Source organism: Amblyraja radiata, chromosome 28 (genome assembly GCF_010909765.2).
Source record: "Amblyraja radiata isolate CabotCenter1 chromosome 28, sAmbRad1.1.pri, whole genome shotgun sequence".
Lineage (NCBI taxonomy): Eukaryota > Metazoa > Chordata > Chondrichthyes > Rajiformes > Rajidae > Amblyraja > Amblyraja radiata.
In genome coordinates this window covers 36,170,002-36,191,675 of record NC_045983.1, presented here as the reverse complement: position 1 = coordinate 36,191,675, position 21,674 = coordinate 36,170,002, and the positions used below count along the sequence as shown (strand labels likewise).

At 42.0% G+C, this 21,674-nt stretch overlaps 1 protein-coding gene and 1 long non-coding RNA gene across 15 annotated transcripts in view; one reads left to right on the top strand and one right to left on the bottom strand.

Moving 5' to 3' along the window:
• synrg (synergin gamma) overlaps positions 1-21,262 on the top strand; it is a 134,231-nt gene extending 112,969 nt beyond the window's left edge. For 5 of the 13 annotated variants that reach the window (XM_033046342.1, XM_033046336.1, XM_033046347.1 and 2 more), the window contains 5 exons: positions 2,826-2,974; positions 8,519-8,521; positions 9,671-9,781; positions 10,306-10,338; positions 18,154-21,262. In XM_033046342.1, the coding sequence (XP_032902233.1) occupies positions 2,826-2,974; positions 8,519-8,521; positions 9,671-9,781; positions 10,306-10,338; positions 18,154-18,285 (428 nt within the window). In that variant the 3' untranslated portion in view covers positions 18,286-21,262. Of the gene's footprint in view, positions 1-2,825; positions 2,975-8,478; positions 8,522-9,670; positions 9,782-10,305; positions 10,339-18,153 lie in introns of those variants that run through there. The other 8 variants (XM_033046337.1, XM_033046348.1, XM_033046340.1 and 5 more) reach the window with 6 other exon arrangements.
• LOC116989125 lies at positions 8,413-13,585 on the bottom strand. 2 transcript variants are annotated; one of them, XR_004416141.1, is made up of 3 exons: positions 13,537-13,585; positions 13,047-13,187; positions 8,413-9,713 (listed from the first exon to the last, which is right to left on the bottom strand). It is a non-coding gene; the product is annotated as an uncharacterized LOC116989125 (long non-coding RNA). The 2 variants fall into 2 exon arrangements; XR_004416140.1 differs by lacking the exon at positions 13,537-13,585 and having other exon boundaries at positions 13,047-13,371.
• Positions 21,263-21,674: the final 412 nt, after the last annotated feature.

Sequence of the window (21,674 nt, the reverse complement as noted above, 5' to 3'; positions counted from 1 at the left end):
CCCACACAATCACAATTTTCAGTAATTTCTCCTCTTCCCAAAGATATTGAATGTTTGTGGAAAGTGGTTACAGAGCCACTGGAAACCTTGTCTTTCCTTCTCTAAATTATAATTCCACCAAGTCCGCGCTGACCAGCGATCCCCGCCCCCGCATATTAACACTGTCCTACACACACTAGGGATAATTTACATTTATAAAAAGCCAATTAATTTACAAACCTGTAAGTGTGGGAGGAAACTGAAGATCTCAGAAAAAAAACCCACGCGGTAATTCGGAGAACATACAAACTCCGTACAGACAGCATCCGTAGTCGGGATCAAGCCCGGGTTTCGGGCACTAAAAGCGCTGTAAGGCAGCAACTTTACCGCTACACCATCGTGCCGCCCGCAGGTGTTGAATCTACTGCGGTTGCAAGGGAAAGTACCTGGGGATGAGGTAATTTGGGTGGGAAGGTAAATTCTCTGCAACTCCCTGGTTCACTCCTCCCTTCCCCCAGGTACTTTCCCCTGAAACTCTTGTTTTTCTCTCTTCTATTTTTTATTTTAACCTAAAAGGAGGCCATTGAACCCTTTTCCATATGTTTAACCTAAGTTGCTCTTGGGGGTTGATTTTTCACTACATGTATTTAATGTCATAGCACAATTCCATTGAGCTCCATATCAAGGAAAGTTATTAATCTTCATTTACCATGTTCGCTTTACTATTTTGAACTTTGCGCAAATCTTTTGCCCACTGTATCATTTATGAAAAAAGATGCCTAATTACTCCAACTTGGGGGGAAAGATGGAAGTCTGTAAAGTCACAGAGACATGCAGCATGGAAACAGGCCATTCTGCCAAAAAAGATGCAACATCTCTACTGTCCCACCTGGCCACATTTGACGTATCTGGAGGACTGGAGAGTGGCTAATGTTGTTCCTTTGTTTAAGAAAGGAAGTAGAGAGAATACAGGGAATTATAGGCCAGTGAGCCTCACGTCAGTGGTAGGGAAACTATTGGAGAGAGTTCTTTGAGATCGGATTTACTCCCATGTGGAAAAGAATGGGCTAATTAAGGATAGCCGGCATGACTTTGTACATGTCTCACTCATTTGAGTGAAGATTTTTTGAGGAGGTGACAAAGGAGATTGATGAAGTTAGGGTGGTGGATGTTGTATGTATGGATTTTAGTAAGGCTTTTAATGTCAGTCATGGTAGGCTGATCCAGATGAGTAAGATTCACGGTGATTTGGTTGTATGGATTCAGAACTGACTTATTCATGGAATAAGATTATGGTGGAAGATACATGTTCTGGATTGAGGTCTGTGACCAGTGGTGTTCTGCCAGGATCTGTGCTGGGACCTCTGCTCTGTCTGATATATATATATATAAATGACCTAGACGTAAATGTAGTAGGAAGGAACTGCGATACTGGTTTAAACCGAAGAAAGACACAAATTGCTGGAGTAACTCAGCGGAGCAGGCATGGGTGGAGGAGAGAAGGAATGGGTGACGTTGCAGGTGGAGACCAAGAAGGAGGGTCTCGACTCTTGACCCAAAACTTCACCCATTCCTTCTCTCTAGAGATGCTCGTCCCGTTGAGTTCAGCAGTTTGTGTCTACCTTAGACACAACCTATCTTAGGTTGAGGATAGACAAAAATGCTGGAGAAACTCAGCAGGTGAGGCAGCATTTATGGAGCGAAGGAATAGGTGACGTTTTGGGTCGAGACCCTTCTTCTGACTGATCAGGTTGAGGAGTTAGTTGAGGAGTTAGTTTGCTGACAACACCAAAATTGGAGGAGTTGCAGACAGTGAAGAAGGTTTTCAGTACATAGTGGTTTAGAGATCAACTGCAGAAAAGCCAGAAATGGCAGATGGAGGTAAACCCAAGCAAGGAGAGAGTATACAGTTAATGGGAAGACCCTTAACACCATTGATGTGCAGAGTACAAGTTCCTAGCTCATTAACGGTGGCAGCGTAAGTAGATAGGGTGGTAAAGTAGGCAAACGGTATACTTGTCTTCATTGCTAGGGGCATTGAATATATGAGTCAGGAGGTCATATTGCAGCTCTATAAGACTTTGATTAGGCTGTATTTGGAGTATTGCGTGCAGTTCTGGTTCCCCCAATACAGGAAAGAAGTGGAAGCTTTGACGATTGTGCTGCCTGGATTAGAGGGATTCAGCAACAAGGAGTTGGATAGACTTGGATTGTTTTCTCTGGGACATTGGAGGTTGAGGAGAGAGTTGATAGATGTATATATAATTATGAGGCATAGATATGATAGACAGAACTTGTTTCCCCATGGTGGAAATGTCCACCACTAGAGGGCATAGCTACACGGTGAGAGGAGGAGAATATAATGGGGATGTGCGGGACTAGTTTTGTTACACACAGGTTGTGGGGATCTGGAACGCATTGGCAAGGGTGGTGATGAAGCCAGATACGAAAGTGGCATTTGAGATGCTTTTAGATATTTATTGATCTGTTGTGCTGCTGCAGGTAAGAATTTCAATGTACCGTTTTGGGATATATGACAGTAAAACAATCTTGAGTCCTTACTGACCATTCCTCAGCCCATTGCCCAGCTGATCAAGATCCTAATGTCATTATGAATGTAATTTTTGATAACCATCTTCACTGTTTACGATACCACCCACATTAATGTTATCTGCAGACTTACTAATAATGCCATGCATTCTCTTCCAATGATGTTGAACATGTTTCCAGATAGCTGGGAATTACCAAATCTGTCATTTCTATTGCAGTGCTCAATTTCTATTATCAATCCATCTATCCATCTGGGATTTTGTACATTAAGTGGACAGTGTGCTTTCTTTTAACAGGGGTAATAGAGGTGTATAGAGTGACCAAACGCGTTGAGCTTGGAATCAAAGCCACAGCCGTGTGTAATGAGAAACTTCAGTTACTGATGAAGGAAATCGAGAATATTTGGAGCAGTCTCACAATATTCATGTCGCTCACTCCCCTCACGGTAAGACTGCCTCTATTTTGATCTGAATTTTCAAGTCTGTCATTGTTATTTTTGAACTTCCATTATATACTGTGATGCAGCTTTAATATTACAAATTAAAATCTCTGGTAAATAAAGTTGGCATTATTTTGTACATTGTTTGCAAGACACAAAACTCTGTCCAAATGGAAGAAGCTGTGGATAAGTCAGCATGCCGTTTTCTTCCAACATGAGAGCCACATCTTTGGCATTAGCAGATTGAGTAAAGATGGATGTACTTTAAATGACTAATTATATATGTATATAATCTATCTAGGACAAGAGATTTCACTTCTGAAGCGTAGATTGTATGTCACATACATACAGCACAAAGAGGGAGCCAGGCAGAATAGTGAGAACTATAGGCCGGAAAGTCTGACCGGTGGTTGGCAAGACGAGGTTACGGACTACTTAGAAGTTCAGGATAAAAAAGGCCGGCCAGCATGGCTTTGTGAAGGGGAGGTTTTGTTTGACAAATCTGCTGGAATTCTTTGAAGAAATAAATAGAAGGACAGACAAAGGAGCGTCAGTAGATGTTGTTTATCGAAGATAGACACAAAATGCTGGAATAACTCAGCGGGACAGGCAGCCTCTCTGGAGAGAAGGAATGGGTGATGTTTAGGGTCGATGTCAGGGGGATGGGTGGTACAGAGATATAAATGTAGTCGGAGACAGTAAGATTGGTAGGAGAACTGGAAATGAGGAGGGGATGGAGGGAGAGGGAAAGTAAGGGCCACTTGAAGATGTTGTTTACTTAGATTTTCAGAAAGCCTTTAATAAGGTGCCACACGTGCGGCTGCTAAGGAAGATGAGAGCCCACGGTATCAAAGGGAAGATACCAGCATGGATAGCAGGTTGGCTGGATGGCAGAAGACAAAGAGTAATAATAATGGATGGGATTTATATAGCGCCTTTCTAATACTCAAGGCGCTTTACATCGCATTATTCATTCACTCCTCAGTCACACTCGGTGGTGGTAAGCTACTTCTGTAGCCACAGCTGCCCTGGGGCAGACTGACGGAAGCGTGGCTGCCAATCTGCGCCTACGGCCCCTCTGACCACCACCAATCACTCACACACATTCACACACAGGCAAAGGTGGGTGAAGTGTCTTGCCCAAGGACACAACGACAGTATGCACTCCAAGCGGGATTCGAACCGGCTACCTTCCGGTTGCCAGCCGAACACTTAGCCCATTGTGCCATCTGTCGTCCCGAGTGGCAATAAAGGGAACTTTTTCTGGTTGGCTGCCAGTGACTAGCGGAGTTACGCAGGGGTCGGTGTTAGGGCCGCTACTCTTCACGTATATTAATGATTTGGACGAGTGGATTGAAGGCTTTGTGGCAAGGGTTGCGGTTGATACGAAAATAGGTGGAGGGGCAGGTAGTTCAGAGAAAACAGGGACTCTGCAGAAGGATTTGGACAGGTTGGGAGAATGGGCAGAGAAGTGGCAGATGGAATATAATGTAGCAAAGTGTGGAGTCGTGCATTTTGGTAGTAGGAATAAAGGTGTAGGCTATTTTCTAAATGGGGTGAAAATCCAGGTCGGAAGTGCAAAGGGACTTGGGAGTGCTGGTGCAGGATTCCTAAAAGGTTAATCTGCAAGTCGAATCGGTAGTAAATATTTCAAGAGGGCTTGAATACAAAAACTAGGATGTAATGCTGAGGCTCTATAAGGCGCTGGTCAGACCGCATTTGGAGTATTGTGAGCAATTTTGCGCACCATATCTGAGGAAGGATGTGCTGGTTCTGGAGAGGGTCCAGAGGAGGTTTACAAGAATCATGCCAGGAATGAGTGGGTTAACCTATGATGAGCATTTGTCGGCACTGGGCCTGTACTCACTGGAGTTTAGAAGAATGAGGGGGGACTTCATTAAAACATACTGAATAGTGAAAGGCTTGGATAGAGTGGATGTGGAGAGGATGTTTCCACTAATGGGAGAGTCCAAGACTAGAGGTCATAGCCTCAGAATTAAAGGACATTCTTTTAGGAAGGAGATGAGGAGAATTTTCTTTAATCAGACAGTGGTGAATCTGTGGAATTCTTTGCCACAAACGGCTATAGAGGCCAAGTCGGTGGATATTTTCAAGGTAGAGATACATCAATTCTTGATTATTACAGGTGACAGGTTATGGGGAGAAGGCAAGAAAATGGGGTTAGGAGGGAGAGATAGATCAGCCATGATTGAATGGCGGAGTAGACTTGATGGGCCGAATGGTCTAATTCTACTCCTATTCCTTATGACATCTCCTTTGCACCTCTCATCTGAGAGCTGTGGCCTCCAACTTTGACAGTTCTGCCCTGGAAAAAAGTTCTGACTGAGGCCAGTGTCTCTCGCCTCCTGTATTGGGCTGATCAGAGATGTACACAATACTCCAAATGCGGCCTAACCAAAGTCGTATAAAGCTGCATCCTGACTTTTATACTCAATGCCCCAACCAATGAAGATATGCATGCATATGTCTTCTTTATCTACTTGTGGCCACTTTGATGGAGCTATAAACCCAGACGCCTAGATACGTCTGCATATCAGTTGCTAAGAGTCCTGCCATCAACTATATACCTTCCCCTTACACTCGACCTCCCAAAGCGCAACAACTCACACTTTAAACTCCATTCACCATCTACACTAGTCATAGAGTCAAGTCAAGTCAAGTCACTTTTATTTCTATAGCACATTTAAAAAACAACTCTCGTTTTTTGTATATTGTGTGTTCTTTTTTATTGTACCGCTGCTGGCAAATTCATTTCACTTGCACTTATGTGTTATACAACAGTGGTTATACAATAGTGGTTCATAGATTAAGTACATACATAAATACATACATATAGCCCTCCCTCAGAGGACGTCAAGAACGGCTTGTGAGTAAAGATGAGTTTTATGTCTCGACTTAAAAGAGTCGATGGAGGGGGCAGTTCTGATGGGAAGAGGGATGCTGTTCCACAGTCTAGGAGCTGCAACTGCAAAGGGGTGGTCGCCCCTGAGCTTATGCCTAGATGTTCAGTAATCCCGAGTCGGCCGATCTGAAGGACCTGGAGGTGGTGTGGTGGGTAAGCAGACTTTTGATGTAGGTGGAGGCAAGCCCGTTAAGGACTTTGTAAACATAAAGAAGGATCTTGAAATTTATTTCTAACCGCACTGGGAGCCAGTGGAGAGAGGCCAGGATCGGGGTGATGTGGTCCCTTTCTCGGTTGCCCGTCAGGGGTCTCGCTGAGGCGTTTTGGACCAGTTGCAGGCGGGACAGGGAAGATTGGCTGATGCCAGTGTAAAGGGAGTTGCAGTAATCTAGGCGGGAGGAGATAAATGTGTGGATTATCTTTTTGAGGTCGTCAAACTGGAGGAATTGTTTTATTTTAGCTATCGTCCGAAGCTGGAAGAAACTAGCTTTTACCACGGCATTGACTTGTTTGTCAAATTTCAATGCTGAGTCAAATATCACGCCAAGGTTTTTGACGTGAGGTTTGAGTAGTGGGGTAAGGCTTCCAAGGCTGCCTGCTATCGTTTTGATTGAGTCCGATAGAGTTTTGATAGAGTTATACAGTGTGGAAACAGGCCCTTCAGCCCAACTTGCCCATACCGGCCAACATGCGCACCCCAGCCAACATGCCCCATCTACACTAGTCGTAGAGTGATACCGTGTGGAAATAGGCCCTTCAGCCCAGCCTGCCCATACTGGCCAACATGCCCCAGGTACACGAGTCATAGAGTGATACAGTGTGGAAACGGGCCCTTCAGCACAACTTGCCCACACTGGCCAACATGCCCCAGCTACACTAATCATAGAGTGACACAGTGTAGAAACAGGCCTTTTGATCCAACTTGCCCGCATCGGCCAACAACGTCCCAGCTACACTAGTGCCACTTGCCTGCGCTTCGTCCATATCCCTCCAAACCTGTTCTACCCATGTACCTGTCTAACTGTTTCTTAAACGATGGGATAGTCCCAACCTCAACTACCTCCTTTGGCAGCGTGTTCCACACACCCACCACCCTTTCACAAGGGGATTCCATTAGGCGAGTAGAATGTGGATATTCATGGTATCTACATCTTAGAGATTCCCCCCAGCAGTAAGTTATCGTGAATGCCATGCATCTTAATCTTCGAATCAGCCTATCATGGGGACTTTATCAAATCCATGCCTTACTAAATCCACTGCCCTCCCCTCATCAATACCTTCTTCACCGCTTCAAAAACATTTGATTAAATCACTAAGACGTGACCTGCCATTTATAAAGCCACACGATTGTCCCTAATTTGCCCGTTCCCTTCCAAATATAAATCCTATCCGGAAGGATCCTCCTCAATAGCTTCTAAAGCACTGATGTGAGGCTCATCTTCAGCCTCTATAAGATCACCCCATTGCCTCCTTCACTCCAAAGAAATAAAGTCCTAATCCTAGCAATATGAAAATGTGAAAATGTTATTCTTATACAATTATCTTATACAAATCTTATACAACTGTCCCAGTAACGGCCACAACATCATAGTTCCATGCACTGATCCAGGCTCTAAGTTCAAGATGCCACTTGAAATAAACACACTTTGGCCCATCAATGACACCATATTCCTTTACCTCTCCTTGCCTGTGCTTCCTTTGAGACTTACTGGTCCTAACCTCTATTTTCCCATGTGTAGGAAACAACTGCAGGTGCTGGTTTAAATGGAAGGAGGGTCTGAAGAAGGGTCTCGACCCGAAAAGTCACCCATTCCTTTGCTCCAAAGATGCTGCCTGTTACTCCAGCATTTTGTGTCTACTATTCTAGAAACCCTCCTGAGTAGCATTAGTGAACCTCCCTGCAAGGATATTGGTCCTCCTCTAGAACAGGTGCAGCCCCTCCCTCTTGTTCAGGTCATATTGGCCCCAGAAGAGATCCCAATGGTCCAAAAATCTGAAACCCTGCCCCCTGCACCAACTCCTGAGCTGTACTACCCTCACTAACCCATGGCACCAGAGATAATCTGAAGGTTACTACCCTCGAAGCGCTGCTTTTAAACATTTGGCCCAGCTCCCTATATTCACTCTGCCGGTCCTCATGCCTATGTCATTTGTTCTGGCTGATCACCCTCCATCTCATTCTTCAGCTGCTCGGAGCCGTTCTGGACCCTGGCACCAGGGAGGCAACACACCATCCTGGAGTCTTGTTTGCTGCCACAGAATTTCATTTCAACTGTGGAGATCATTTACCAAATGCACTTGGTTTGGAGATCAACAGTTTAATACATGTCCTACACAATCTGGGAGATTTGTGGTGATTTGACGTCCACATTCTTCTTCATAGAATAGGCTACAGCTCTTTCTTTTTTTTTTTACCAGTATTTTAAGCTTAAATTCGGTTTAATCATTGTCAGATGCTAAAGTAATTTTTTTTCCCATGAAATGGTCAATGCTTTGAGCAAATAATCAAAGAAATCTTGAGTGGTTTTGACATTGTTTTTATTGAATTTTCATTGAAGCAGAAAGTTAAAATGTATGAAATTTACAGGGTTTTCTTTCTGTAAATGCATTCCTTTGGAATGATGTAGAAGGTAAGGAAAATATTTCATTTTGTTTGCAAAATATAATTTGGTAAGTGTTATATTAATTTAAGAAAAATTATTCCAAGTGATGATACCATTTTGCTGGCTACCTTTCTGAGGAACGTGAGGACTAAATGTTACTCATCTATGAAGTTCAGTGTAACTTTATTATCTGAATACAATAATAGAGAGGGGACAAATGTAACAGCAAAATGCTATGAATACTTTGCATATTTCCATCAGATACCCTGAGAAAGAATTCCAACAGATTTGCCAAGTGAGATCTCCCCTTAACAAAGACATGTGACTTTGGCCTCTTGTATCGTGTGCTTACAAGTGCCCGAAACCTCATCCTTAATATGTGAGGCTGTAACTACACTGTGTTCAATACTTCAATGGGACTTTATTATCACTTCTACCTAAGTGCATTAAAATTATTTTTTTGCATTCAGTTCAGTGACATTCCTGAATGAATAGTTTACTGGCGCATGTGACAAGTCATAGTGAAATTCCTTGCTTGCATACCCAAGGTATGTAAATGGTCACCACATAAAGGGTGCTTATAAAGTATCCCGTGCCAGGTCCCCATTTGTTCTCCTCCAGCTCCATCACGGCAGTCCCCCCACGCCGGGTGGTCCATTCTTCCCCCGGCAGCAACGTCCTTACTTCCATGTGTCCATCCTCGTCCATTAGTCGGCGCCATCATTGACCGCTACTCTTCAGAGGCCTCCGTGGCACCAATCCAGGTCCCAGCCGCAGGGGCCGGCGGCGGGCTCCGTCCTGCGAGGCTCCGGCCTCGGCTCATCCGCGGATTGCTGGGAAGCGTACAAACACACTAAGGACAAACGTGTAAGACAGCAGACCACACTGAATCAGTGTACAAGAGTCAACATGGATAACACAGGCAGTTATTTAATAAGAAATTCCCCAACATGTTAGACCAAAACTGGTTGTCACATTACTTACTTAAAGTGTCTGTTTCAATGTATCAACAAGTAAAATCCACAAGAATTGATTATCAGAATTTTGAACAACAGGAAAAGGGCATGCGATTTACCCAACAATGCCTATGTGACTGTGACTGATGGAAAATTTAAACATTAAATCCATGTTATTTGAATCTGAATTATCTTTTTAATCCATTTACATTCATTGCAGCCAGATGAAAACTCTCTGGATTTCTCTTCCTGCATCCTACGACCTGGAATAAAAAATGCAAAAGAATTAGCCTGTGGAGTTTGCCTTCTTAATGTTAACTCCAGAAGCAAGGTAAACACAGCTTCATGAAGCTCTCTCACATTGTAGCAATTCATGAATTAACATTGTGATCAGTGAGTTGCATGGAGCAGATCTAGTTCAGTAAATATCTGCTAGTTATTGATATGTCTTTTTTTCTTCATTAATAAATCAAAGCGTTTTATGGTGTCACTCTTTTTCAAGCCGTGGTTACCCAGCATTATTGAGTTACATCATGTACTGCTTGCATCACAACCCCGGTCCGCCCAGACTAAAGTATTGTTCATCTCATCCGTGTGATCAGGTACAGAACAGGGTTCAGCAACTAAATCAAATTCCCTCAAGTTTTAGAAGTTGTTGGACTGGCTGTGAAGTGGCTCCTAATGCTTAATGCCACTCCACTGAGTCCTTTCAGCCAGGGTTAACTCAAGGTAAAGAATAAAAGCAAGCAGTGTTGCGGGAGAAAAAGATTTTGCCATTTTCAAGATTAAATCATTCCACTGATTTGGTACTAACTGTATAACCTGTATACTGACTTCACATCTCACTTATTCCAGAAGGAAGAAAACTTGGAGGATCATCCAAATCAAGTATGACCTTCTACAAACTATATCTACAATCTGCCAAGTTGCTATGGAATGGGGCTGAATTAAAATTAACTTTAAATTAGCCACTGGGATAATTTTTACATCTCTCCTTTCTTGCATATCACTTTGGGCACGAGTTTATTTGAAATTGTTTAAAATCTGTTGTCTCCTTCCAACTACTGATGGGGTTCTTTCCCGAATGGTGTTTGGAATGCATGGGGAAATTGGTGGTGCATGGGCCAAGACCAGGTGGATTTAACATGCATGTTGATGGAAGATAATGCCTTTTACAAAAAAAATTAAATACCTTGCATTTAACAAATACAGTATATTTTAATAGAATATACAGTTAAATGCAGTAAGGTGCTGCTTGAATTTTTTGATTTACACCAAAGTGGATTCATATAATCATATGTGCAGAATCTCTGGTAGAACTGTACAAATGTCTCTCTCTCATGCTAGACCTGTTTTATATAATAGGCAAATTAGAGAAATGATTAACCTTTTACAATGTAAATGCTCATCATGCCTCTTGGAACTTAGTTTAAGTGACCATCAGTCTGAAGAAGGGTCTTGACCCGAAATGTCGCCCATTCCTTCTCTCCAGAGATGCTGCCTCACCCGCTGAGTTACTCCAGCATTTTGTCCACCTTCGATTAATCCAGCATCTGCAGTTCTTTCTTACACATTAGTTTAAGTCAGGGGTCAGCAACCTTGTTCTGCATAGGGGCCAGGACGCATGTCTATGAGCGGATGGCGGGCCACATCTATCACGTGTACACATGGATCCCGCCCACATCCCGCCCTAGATGGCAGGCATCAAATCATGTGACAAAAATGCTGGAGAAACTCAGCGGATGAGGCAGCCTCATGCAATCCTTGCAGGTCTCACCCGCTGAGGTTCTCCAGCATTTTTGTCTACCTTTGATTTTTCCAACATTTGCAGTTCTTTCTTAAACGTGTTCACAGAAGGTGCGCGACTTTGCGCATGGTGCGGTACAGCCAGAGCTCAGCGGGCCGGATGATTCAGGGGAAAAAAATTTGCCTGCGGGCTGGATGGTTTTGGGTTACGGGCCACATTCGGCCCGGGGGCTGCAGGTTGCCCACCCCTGGTTTAAGTGATTATGCTTCAAAAAATTGTTGATGAATGTGGATCAAGGTTAATGGTTTATTTATCAGTATTTGATATTTTAGTTGCCCTTGATAAGGGCAGTAGTGAGAGTGTTGATAGCTCGGGGCATTCACCTTAAACTGGGTATTACACAGTGACTGGGTAACAACACAAGAGATAGGCCTTGTAAATATATCGCCATTCATTAATAGCAAATCTGATCTTTGATCTCAACTCTGTTTTCCTGCCTGAACCTCACAACTCTGCATGCTCCTCTAATGCAGAAATCTCTCTCAGCCTTGAACGTAATTCATGACTCAGTATTCACTGTTCTCATACAATGCCTCAGATTCACAACAGTCTGAGAGAAGACTAAAATATATAAGACCTTATCCTAAAGTCCTACTTGCCAAGCTCATCTGCAGGAAGAAGCATTCTCACTTTCTCTGAACAGTGAAATCATTGTAAGATATCTTACCCAAGTCCAGAGAGTATTAACAGCTGGAATAGAACCAGAATTTAGCAGTGACTACTTGAAGCTGAAAAGAGTGCCCAATTTTTACAACCAAGGATGCCCCTTTAGCTGAAATGTCCAGTGGATCCTGGCTGTAAAGGAACCACGTTCATTGGACAGGAACAGAAACAGTAAATCAGAAAAATATAGATTGTAAAACGGATGTGCATTTATTTACCAGTTTTTATGTTCTCGAAATATCCCAAAGCTCTTTATAACCAGTGAAGTGTAGTTACTGTAGTTCTCCAGAAAACACTGCTCCCATGAACAAGCATCAGATAATGACCGGATTATTAATTTTAATAATTTTGTAAAACGTTGGTCAGCATGTTGGAGATAACCCAATTGTGCTTTGACATAATACCACAGAGTTCTTGATACTATCTTGAGAGTATAGCAGGTGTTTAGGGTATATTTACATAGCATTCTCTCACATCAGAGTGTCAATTGTGGTCAAGATATCTTTTGTTCAGTTATAAATATTAAATAGATCACAATCCCAGTATTAAATGTGTGACTATAATTACGTTATTAATCCCTTCCGAGCCAGTTCACAGTATGTTCTCTTGGATCAGTTCTTTTTTTAGTCCTTCATATGTTTCAAGACGGAATCATGAAAGTCTTACTTGGAGCAGAACAATAGATGTGTAAACAATCTTCAATCAGACAACACAGAGTGCTGGAGTAACTCAGCTGGTCAGGCAGCATCTGTGGAGAACATGGATAGGTGACGTTTCACAGAGTGCTGGAGTAACTCAGCTGGTCAGGCAGCATCTGTGGAGAACATGGATAGGTGACGTTTCACAGAGTGCTGGAGTAACTCAGCGGGTCAGGCAGCATCTGTGGAGAACATGGATAGGTGACGTTTCACAGAGTGCTGGAGTAACTCAGCGGGTCAGGCAGCATTTGTGGAGAACATGGATAGGTGACGTTTCACAGAGTGCTGGACTAACTCAGCTGGTCAGGCAGCATCTGTGGAGAACATGGATAGGAGACGTTTCAGGTCGAGCCACATAAGATCTGAGTAAAACTGATTTTTAACCGTCCATTTTTGTGGCACAATTAAAAACATTGATATCAATTTACCTTTGTTGCAGTCGAGTCATGGAATTGTTCTGGAAATGTGGAAGGACTTTGATTGTTTTGCTGTTGAAAGGCAAGGATCATGATGTGGTTTCTGTGCAGATATGAAGTCCTCTGTCTGATGAGATCCTTTTTCAGAATTGTCTGTTTAAAAAAAAATCCTTCACAAACATCAACCATCTTAAGTTACTCCTGAGTTTAGTGGTTGCTCTGGTAGCTAGCCGCTTAATAGACAATAAACAATAGATTCAGGATTAGGCTATTCAGCCCTTCGAGCCAGCACCGCCATTCAATGTGATCATGGCTGATCATCCACAATCTAATCCGTTCCTGCCTTCTCCCCATATCCCTTGACTCCGTTATTTTTAAGAGCCTTGTCTAACTCTTGAAAGCATCCAGAGAGCCAGCCTCCACTGCCCTCTGAGGCAGAGAATTCCACAGACACAACTCTGTGTGAAAAAGTTTTTCCTCATCTCCGTTCTAAATGGCGTACCCTTTGTAACTGTCCTCCCTACGTGTTTGTGAACATTAGAACGTAGATTGACAGCCAGCCAAACTCAATTCAATAACGAAATGTGAGTCCAGAATTTAGCATCTCAGCTCTCAAGTTTAATGACTTTCCAGTGCTGTCACATTCTTATCATTGAAAAACGAGTGAAAACTATAAAGGAAAAGGAAGATACACAAATTACTCTCCTTTACAGAAATAATAATAATAATAATAATAAATACTTTATTAATCCCCTTTTCAGGGGAAATTCAGGTGTCCTTGCAGCACACTAATAAAAATACAACATAACATTGAAGAAGAAATTTAACATAAAAACATCCCCCCACAACTGTGGGCGAAGGCACAAAGTCCAGTCCCCATCATCATGAGGGACCCTATGGAGGCCTGATGTTTCAGGCCCTCTTGCCGGATGATGGTGCTCCGGCGTCGGGAGAACCCTCTCAGCGGCTTGGGATGCCTGGAACGGCCGCTTCCTAACGAGACCGCGGCTTCTGAAGCCAACAGGCCGCGCTGGACGGACCTCCACCACTGGTGATCTCGGCGAGAGATCCCAGGCTCCCGATGTTAAAGTCAGAAATATACATTTAGATGGAAATAAACAAATCTTCTGATACCATGAAACATATAGGGAAAATATACAATAAACAATCCAGCTAACTTCTGAGGTCTGAGATTCCCACCTACTTTAAAAGGGCATCAATTATACCAGTGCCCAAGAAGAGTAAGGTAACGTGCCTCAATGACTATCGACCAGTAGCACTAACGTCTGTGGTGATAAAGTGCTTTGAGAGGTTGATCATGGCGCAAATCAACTCCTACCTCGACAAAAACCTGGACCCCTCTGCAGTTCGCTTACCGCCACAACAGATCAACGGTGGATGCGATCTCGCTGGCTCTCCACTCCGCTCTGGACCACTTAGACAACAAAAACTCATATTAATTGATTACAGCTTGGCATTTAGTACAATCATCCCCTCCAAGCTGGTTACCAAACTCGCAGAACTGGGTCTCTGCGCATCCCTCTGCCCTCAACACCAGCAAAACCAAGGAACTGATTGTGGACTTTGGAAGGGGGACGATGGGGACCCACAGTCCCGTTTATATCAACGGGTCGATGGTGGAAGAGTGTCAAGAGCTTCAAATTCCTGGGCGTGCATATCTCTGAAGATCTTTCCTGGTCCGTGAACACTGATGCAATTATAAAGAAAGCACATCACCGCGCTCTACTTCCTGAGAAGATTACGGAGAGTCGGTTTGTCAAGGAGGAGTCTCTAACTTCTACAGCTGCACAGTAGAGAGCATGCTGACCGGTTGCATCGTGGCTTGGTTCGGAAACTTGAGCGCCCAGGAGCGGAAAAGACTACAAAAAGTAGTAAACACTGCCCAGTCCATCATAGGCTCTGACCTTCCGTCCATCGAGGGGATCTATCACAGTCGCTGCCTCAAAAAGGCTGGCAGCATCATCAAGGACCCACACCATCCTGGCCACTACCTTCAGGTACAAGGTACAGGAGCCTGAAGACTGCAACAACCAGGTTCAGAAACAGCTTCTTCCCCACAGCCATCAGGCTATTAAACTCGGCTCGGACAAAACTCTGAACATTAATAGCCAATAATCTGTTTATTTGCACTTTATCAGTTTAATTATTCATGTGTGTATATATTTATATAATGGTATATGGACACACTGATCTGTTCAGTATTCGTGCCTACTATGTTCTGGTGTGCTAAAGCAAAGCAAGAATTTCATTGTCCTATCAGGGACACATGACAATATAACTCTCTTGAAATCTTTAACTCTTGAATTCAAGCAGAAGACAGAATATCCCTTATTCTTAAACTGTGGCCCCCTGGTTCTGGACTTCCCCAACATCGGGAACATGTTTCCTGCCTCTAGCGTTTCATCCTTCTAAATTTCAGAATATACAGAAGGATGAGAGGGAATCTTATTGAAACATATAGGATTATTAAGGGTTTGTGCTAACAAGAAAACAACTGCTATGCTAACAATATACATTGATCAATGTTACAAACTCTGTACAGTGTTTGCACTTTCTCCATGTGACCCCGTGGGCTTTTTCTGGGTGCTCCCACATTTCACAGACGTACAGGTTTGTAGATTAATTGGCTTCTGTAACTTGTCCCTAGTGTGTGTAGGATAACGCTTGTGTACGGGGTGATCACTGGTTGGCATGGACCTGGTCGGCCAAAAGGCCTGTTTCCACTGAAGATCGACCCAAAATGCTGGAGTAACTCAGCAGGACAGGCAGCATCTCTGGAGAGAAGGAATGGGTAGTGTTTCAAGTTGCATCTCTAAAGTCTAAAGGCTTTGTAAGCACAGACAAGGCAACAGCTGTAGATAGAACTGTACCTCGGTGAGGGACTTGAAACTATGGAATGAAAAGAATATGTTCTTTGATTGATAATATACAACCCTACTGCCTATAATGAGGCTAGTGCTACAAAGCCATATCAAAATGATTTATCTTGAAAATACTAAAATTATAGTCCATGAGCCCATTAATGTACTTGAATTCAAATTGCACTGTAATTGTCAAAGTAATAATTAATATACTGCAGCAAGAATTCACAGTTACCCATTTAAAAGAAAATGGAACAATAAAGGATGCTTGCAGGTGATTATGTAGAAAACTAGTTGTCATTTCTTCTTTGTGGAATAGTGAACCCTCCAAAGTAAGTGTTGAGGAATTGTTGTTCCAGCTGCTGTAACATTGGAGAAGAAATGAACCCTGTCATGATTGGAGAATGTTGCTCCACTGTTTTCGAACATGCTGCCCATGGAGGGATCCTGGAAGAATTATTGTTCCCACTTGAAAGTTATAGAAATATTTTTCATGTAACCCTTAAATAAAACAGGGCTATCATTTAAAAACTCCCAATTCATTCAGTGTGTCAAATACAGTTCAGTGTGTAGTCAGATGAAATATTTATATCATATTATGCTGATGAATGTAGTTTTGTTGATTTATGATTCATTTTAGCAACTTTATTAAGAAGAAAGGGATAGTTCTCACGTTCACTTGGTTCAGAATTTATTTTGATTCAGAATTGAAGTTGTCTGAGTGTTACATCATTTATCACCAAATATATTGATATTATGATGTGTTGAATTGTCATATTTTGCCATTTCTGGCTTGTTGGCCAAATGTTTTCCCAGAATAAGTGTTGTCAAGTATGTCACTAGATCAGCTTTTAAGTTATTTTCCTTTAGAATTTTGTGAACAATTATTGTTATGGAGTCATAGAGTGATACAGTGTGGAAACAGGCCCAACTTGCCCACACCGGTCAACATGTTCCAGCTACACTCGTTCCACCTGCCTGCGTTTGGCCCATATCCCTCTAAACCTGTCCTATCCATGTACTTGTCTAACTGTTTCTTAAATGTTGAGATAGTCCCAGCCTCAACTACCTCCTCTGGCAACTCATTCCATACATCCAACACCGGTTGTGTGAAAAAGTTACCCTTCAGATTCCTATTCAATCTTTTCCCCCCACCTTAAACCTCAATTCACCTACTCTGGGCAAGAGACTGTGCATCTACCCGATCTATTCCTCTTGTACACCTCCATAAGATCACCCTTCATCCTCCTGCGCTCCAAGGAATCGAGTCTCAGCCTACTCAACCTCTCTCTTTCACTCAGATCTTCTAGACCTGTACCTGTTCCAGCTTGACAGCATCTTTCCTATAACCCAGTGCCCAGAACTGAGCACAACACTCTAAATGTGGCCTCACCAATGTCTTATGCAACTGCAACATAACTCCCAACTTCTATACTCTAGCTGATAAAGGTCAATGTGGTAAAAGCTTTTTTGACCACCCGATCTACCTGCGACTCCACCTTCAAGGAACCATGCACCTGTATCCATAGATCCCTCTGCTCTACAACACTACCCAGAGGTCTACCATTCACTGTGTAGGTGCTGCCCATGTAAGACTTCCCAAAATGCAACACCTCTCATTTCTCTGCATTAAATTCCATCAACATTGGTAATGTTACATAACATGCATCCTTTATTGACTTCCATTCATCATTTATCCATGTTCTCCAGAGATGCTGCCTGACACGCTGAGTTACTCCAGCACTGTGTCTAACTTTGGTGTAAACCAGCATTTGCAGCTCCTTTCCTCATCTGAGTCAGTGATGCTGTTTGAGTATGGTGACAGACTTGTTAATAGCAATAACATCATCCTGGTTTGGACACCTATTATATATCCTTGTTCACCTTCTTCTATTTGCTCTCGTCTATGTTCTTTCAAACCCACCAGAAGTTGGGAAGGAACTTTCTATGTAAATATTACAACTGTGTAGAAGCCCGGTGAAGTAAAGCTTTACGTGTAGGGTCAAGGATTAGGATTGGTTTCCCTGCCTCTCACTTCATGGAAACTTGGTGGGGAGATTTGTATACTAAATATGTCTATAATCCTGTGCTTTTAATTATAGTATTTCTACTGTATAACTAGTAATGACATCTGATGTCAACTATTTGTGTGGACATTAATATATATTAACAGATGCTTTAGTTGTACATATAGTTCTATTTAACCTTTATTCTTATCATTATTTTCTTCTTTCTAGGCCTTCAATTCGGAGAGTGACAATTTTAAGTTATCTTATGGAGGTCACCAGTATCATGCCAGCTGTGCCAATTTCTGGATTAATTGCGTGGAGCCTAAACCACCAGGCCTCATCCTACCAGACTTGCTCTGACATTGTCATCAGAACCACATACTGTTACTACATCTGTCCATTTCTTGCACCTCATTGACATTTCACACGGATCAGTGGGTAATACAGGGTGTCCTGTGAAGAACAATTTACAACTTTTATTTTTTTAAGTATATTTAAGAGGTTATATTCATGAGTTACCACCTAATAAGCAAGATTACTTATATACTTTGAAACGATAGAGGGCAGCTGCTCAGAATGAAACAAACCTGATCCATCCCTGGTTTCTTGAAACCCTGAGATCGCAGTTGCATTCAGTGATTGCAACAAGGCAGTGTTGGTTTAGATGTGTTTTATTTTTTAAATGGGCAGTCTTATTCAGTGCTGGGCTCATTCTGTTTTTCTAATTATTGGAAAAAGTACTAAAAGTCTTTATTTTAAATTATTTAAATATCTGAGTTAGGTGAATACATATCTGCTATCTTTTAGTTCTCTGCTAGGGTCTAAGTGAGGTGATGATATTGGTTAAGGTGTCACATGGGGGGAAGATTACAACAGAAGATTATAGAATCAACTGAATGTCGAAAATATTGTCTAGAACCATACAGCATTCTTCCCAAAGCCCAGGCAGAACGTGACAGGATGTGGATTAAAACTTAAAATATTAGTAGAATGCATCTTGCAGTATAGTTACAGTAGATGTTGTATGCTGCAGAATGTTCTAATGGGTCAAATGATCTTCAAAATGTGAGCATTCAGAAAGACTTTCATCTTTTTGTTGCTGAGCAACCCAGTCATATGTTGTCATTTTCCAATATATTTGTTTCTTTGTGTGAAAGGAAAGCCCTATTGAGCCTCATCACATTGGACGGACTTATTTGTCAGAATAGTGATGTGTTCCTCTCAATAGAGAGCGCCTTTACTGGAGGTAGCAATATCTGACCAGCGTCTGTTTAACCACAGTAAAATTAAAAACCGGGTGATGTACAATAGGCAGCTGACACTGACACTGTACCCCAAGTTCAAATTAGCCCCAATATACCAAGTATCTCTGATGCGACATCTCTTGTCACATTTTTTCAAATCAAGTTGTGTTTTAGGAATATATTGTGGAAGAAATTTGGAACATAAATAGTCAAGAAGAAATTGAACCAAATAGTTGCAGTCCAATATTTATTTAAATCAAATGTTTTAATATGCTGTATGAAATTATCCCAGTTTTCTTGGGAAAAATCAAATGGTCAATAATGATGTACAAAATTAATTTAAATATTTAGTGGTATAGTTCTGTTTGCATTGTTTAAGAATTTATATTTCGGTGCAATATAATATATTTCTGTAAAAGTCCATCTCCTTCCTCATTCTCTGCCCACTGCCTCAGCCCCACTTTCAATCCCCTCGCCATCCTTTCATTGTGTAGTCTTGTGTGTGTTTACAGAATTGGGTGTTATCTCTGCTGATAAACAGTGGGCTCCATCAAAGCCTAGACTGCAATTTGCTTGTGCCAAGAGGCCAGGTGAACATGCTTGAGTGGCAAGCTCTGGGTTATTGAAGTGGGGATTTTGTGGTCATGTCACGGCTGATGCACTACCTCAGTACCAAGAACATTGGATGGTGATTCAAATTCCACAGCAACAATTGACTTCAGAAAAGATTTAGGTTTTTAATTTTGATGGGTGCTCTTTTGGAATGGGTACATGCTTTTTCCTTGTAATTTCCTTTAATTCTGGCTTAAATTCATGGAGACATCTTGTCCCATAATGAATTGTATTTCAAGAAAAAATGTGATTTTTGCTGGAAGTAGAGATCAAGCAGGTTGAACTTTCGATGCCATTGAGTCGGGGGTGCGGGGGAGATAGTGAAATTACAATTAATCAGTTCAGTGACAATGACAAAAACACTGATGATCATGTTCTTTAATATTTCAAAGACCATAGCATGAAACCCATGGTTATATGTGAAGGAATGACCTTAACCATTAGAGGTTAGTCTGAGCAGTATTTATATTATGCAAACTATCAGAAGGATGATTTAACGATTTTGGTTTTCAGAGGGTTAAGTCGAGTCCATATTCTTGTTACTGACAGTAAGCAGCCCACAAAGGGTGTTTCATTTGCTACGTCTATGAACATGCTTTTCTTAACTGTAAGTGGACATTTTGCGTTGCTTTTCTTCATGTTCTGAGTGGTAGTTTTGTGTGCGTGTGTGTGAGTGCTTGTGTGTAGGGCCTACTTTATGTGAATTAGTTTTATTTGACTGTTTTCCTGTTATTAACTGTGACCAGTCAAAGCGAAAACTGAAGAATGTGATTAAAATGAGAAATCCATCAACACATATGTTGCATTTGTATACGGGCACCTCTGCATTTGTACACAGGCACGTCTGCAGTTGTGTACGGGCACGTCTGCAGTTTTGTGTGCAGGCACGCCTGCAGTTGTGTACGGGCACGTCTGCAGTTTTGTGTGCAGGCACGTCTGCAGATTTGTGTACAGGCACGTCTGCAGATTTGTGTACAGGCACGCCTGTAGTTGTGTACGGGCACGTCTGCAGATTTGTGTACAGGCACGTCTGCAGATGAAACAGATATGACAGCCATTGATATCTTGCATTCATCTCTATGAAGAACAGTCATTTTGATTTGGCTTTTAAATGATAATTTTAATTAAATAAATCATGTTCATAAGATTGTCAGTAGATGTTGATGATGGAGCCTGTTTTGCATTTCCAACATTTTATGTTTTTAGTTTAAATGTGTAAGATTTTAATTGCGTGAAGTCAATTATAGAGTGCAGATTTGATACAATCTGATGCCCTTTTCCGTAATAACTCAGTGACGGAGTTAACATTAGGGTCAGGATTCCTTCTTTTTGCAACAACTCCAGTGTCCTAGGTTACTGTATCCAAGTCTCTCTAGTTGCTGTGGAAACCATGTGAATCCTAACAATGTATGCAGCAGGATCTATTTATCAAAACATCAATGGAGCATTAAAGATTTCAAGTGAAATTATGTTTCAAATAATTTGTTGAAAATTCTTTTATACTTTCCAAAGATCGAGTTCCACTTGCATTCATATTTCTAAATATCCAGGTCTTCAAAAATGTAGTGTTCACTTTTTACTGCAAGATTCAGGTTCAGGTGTATCTACTGAGGAGAAAGGAATGGTTGATGGAATTTAATACAGAGAAGTGTGAGGTGTTGCATTTTGGGACGTCGAACAAGGACAGGACCTACACAGTAAATGGTAGGCCTCTGGGTAGTGTTGTAGAGCAGAGGGATCTAGGAGTACAGGTGCATGGTTCCTTTAAGGTCGAGTCGCAGGTAGATATGGTGGTCAAAAAGACTTTTGGCAATTTGGCCTTCATCATTGAGTATAGAGTATAGAAGTTGGGAGGTCATGTTGCAATTGTATAAGACATTGGTGAGACCGCAT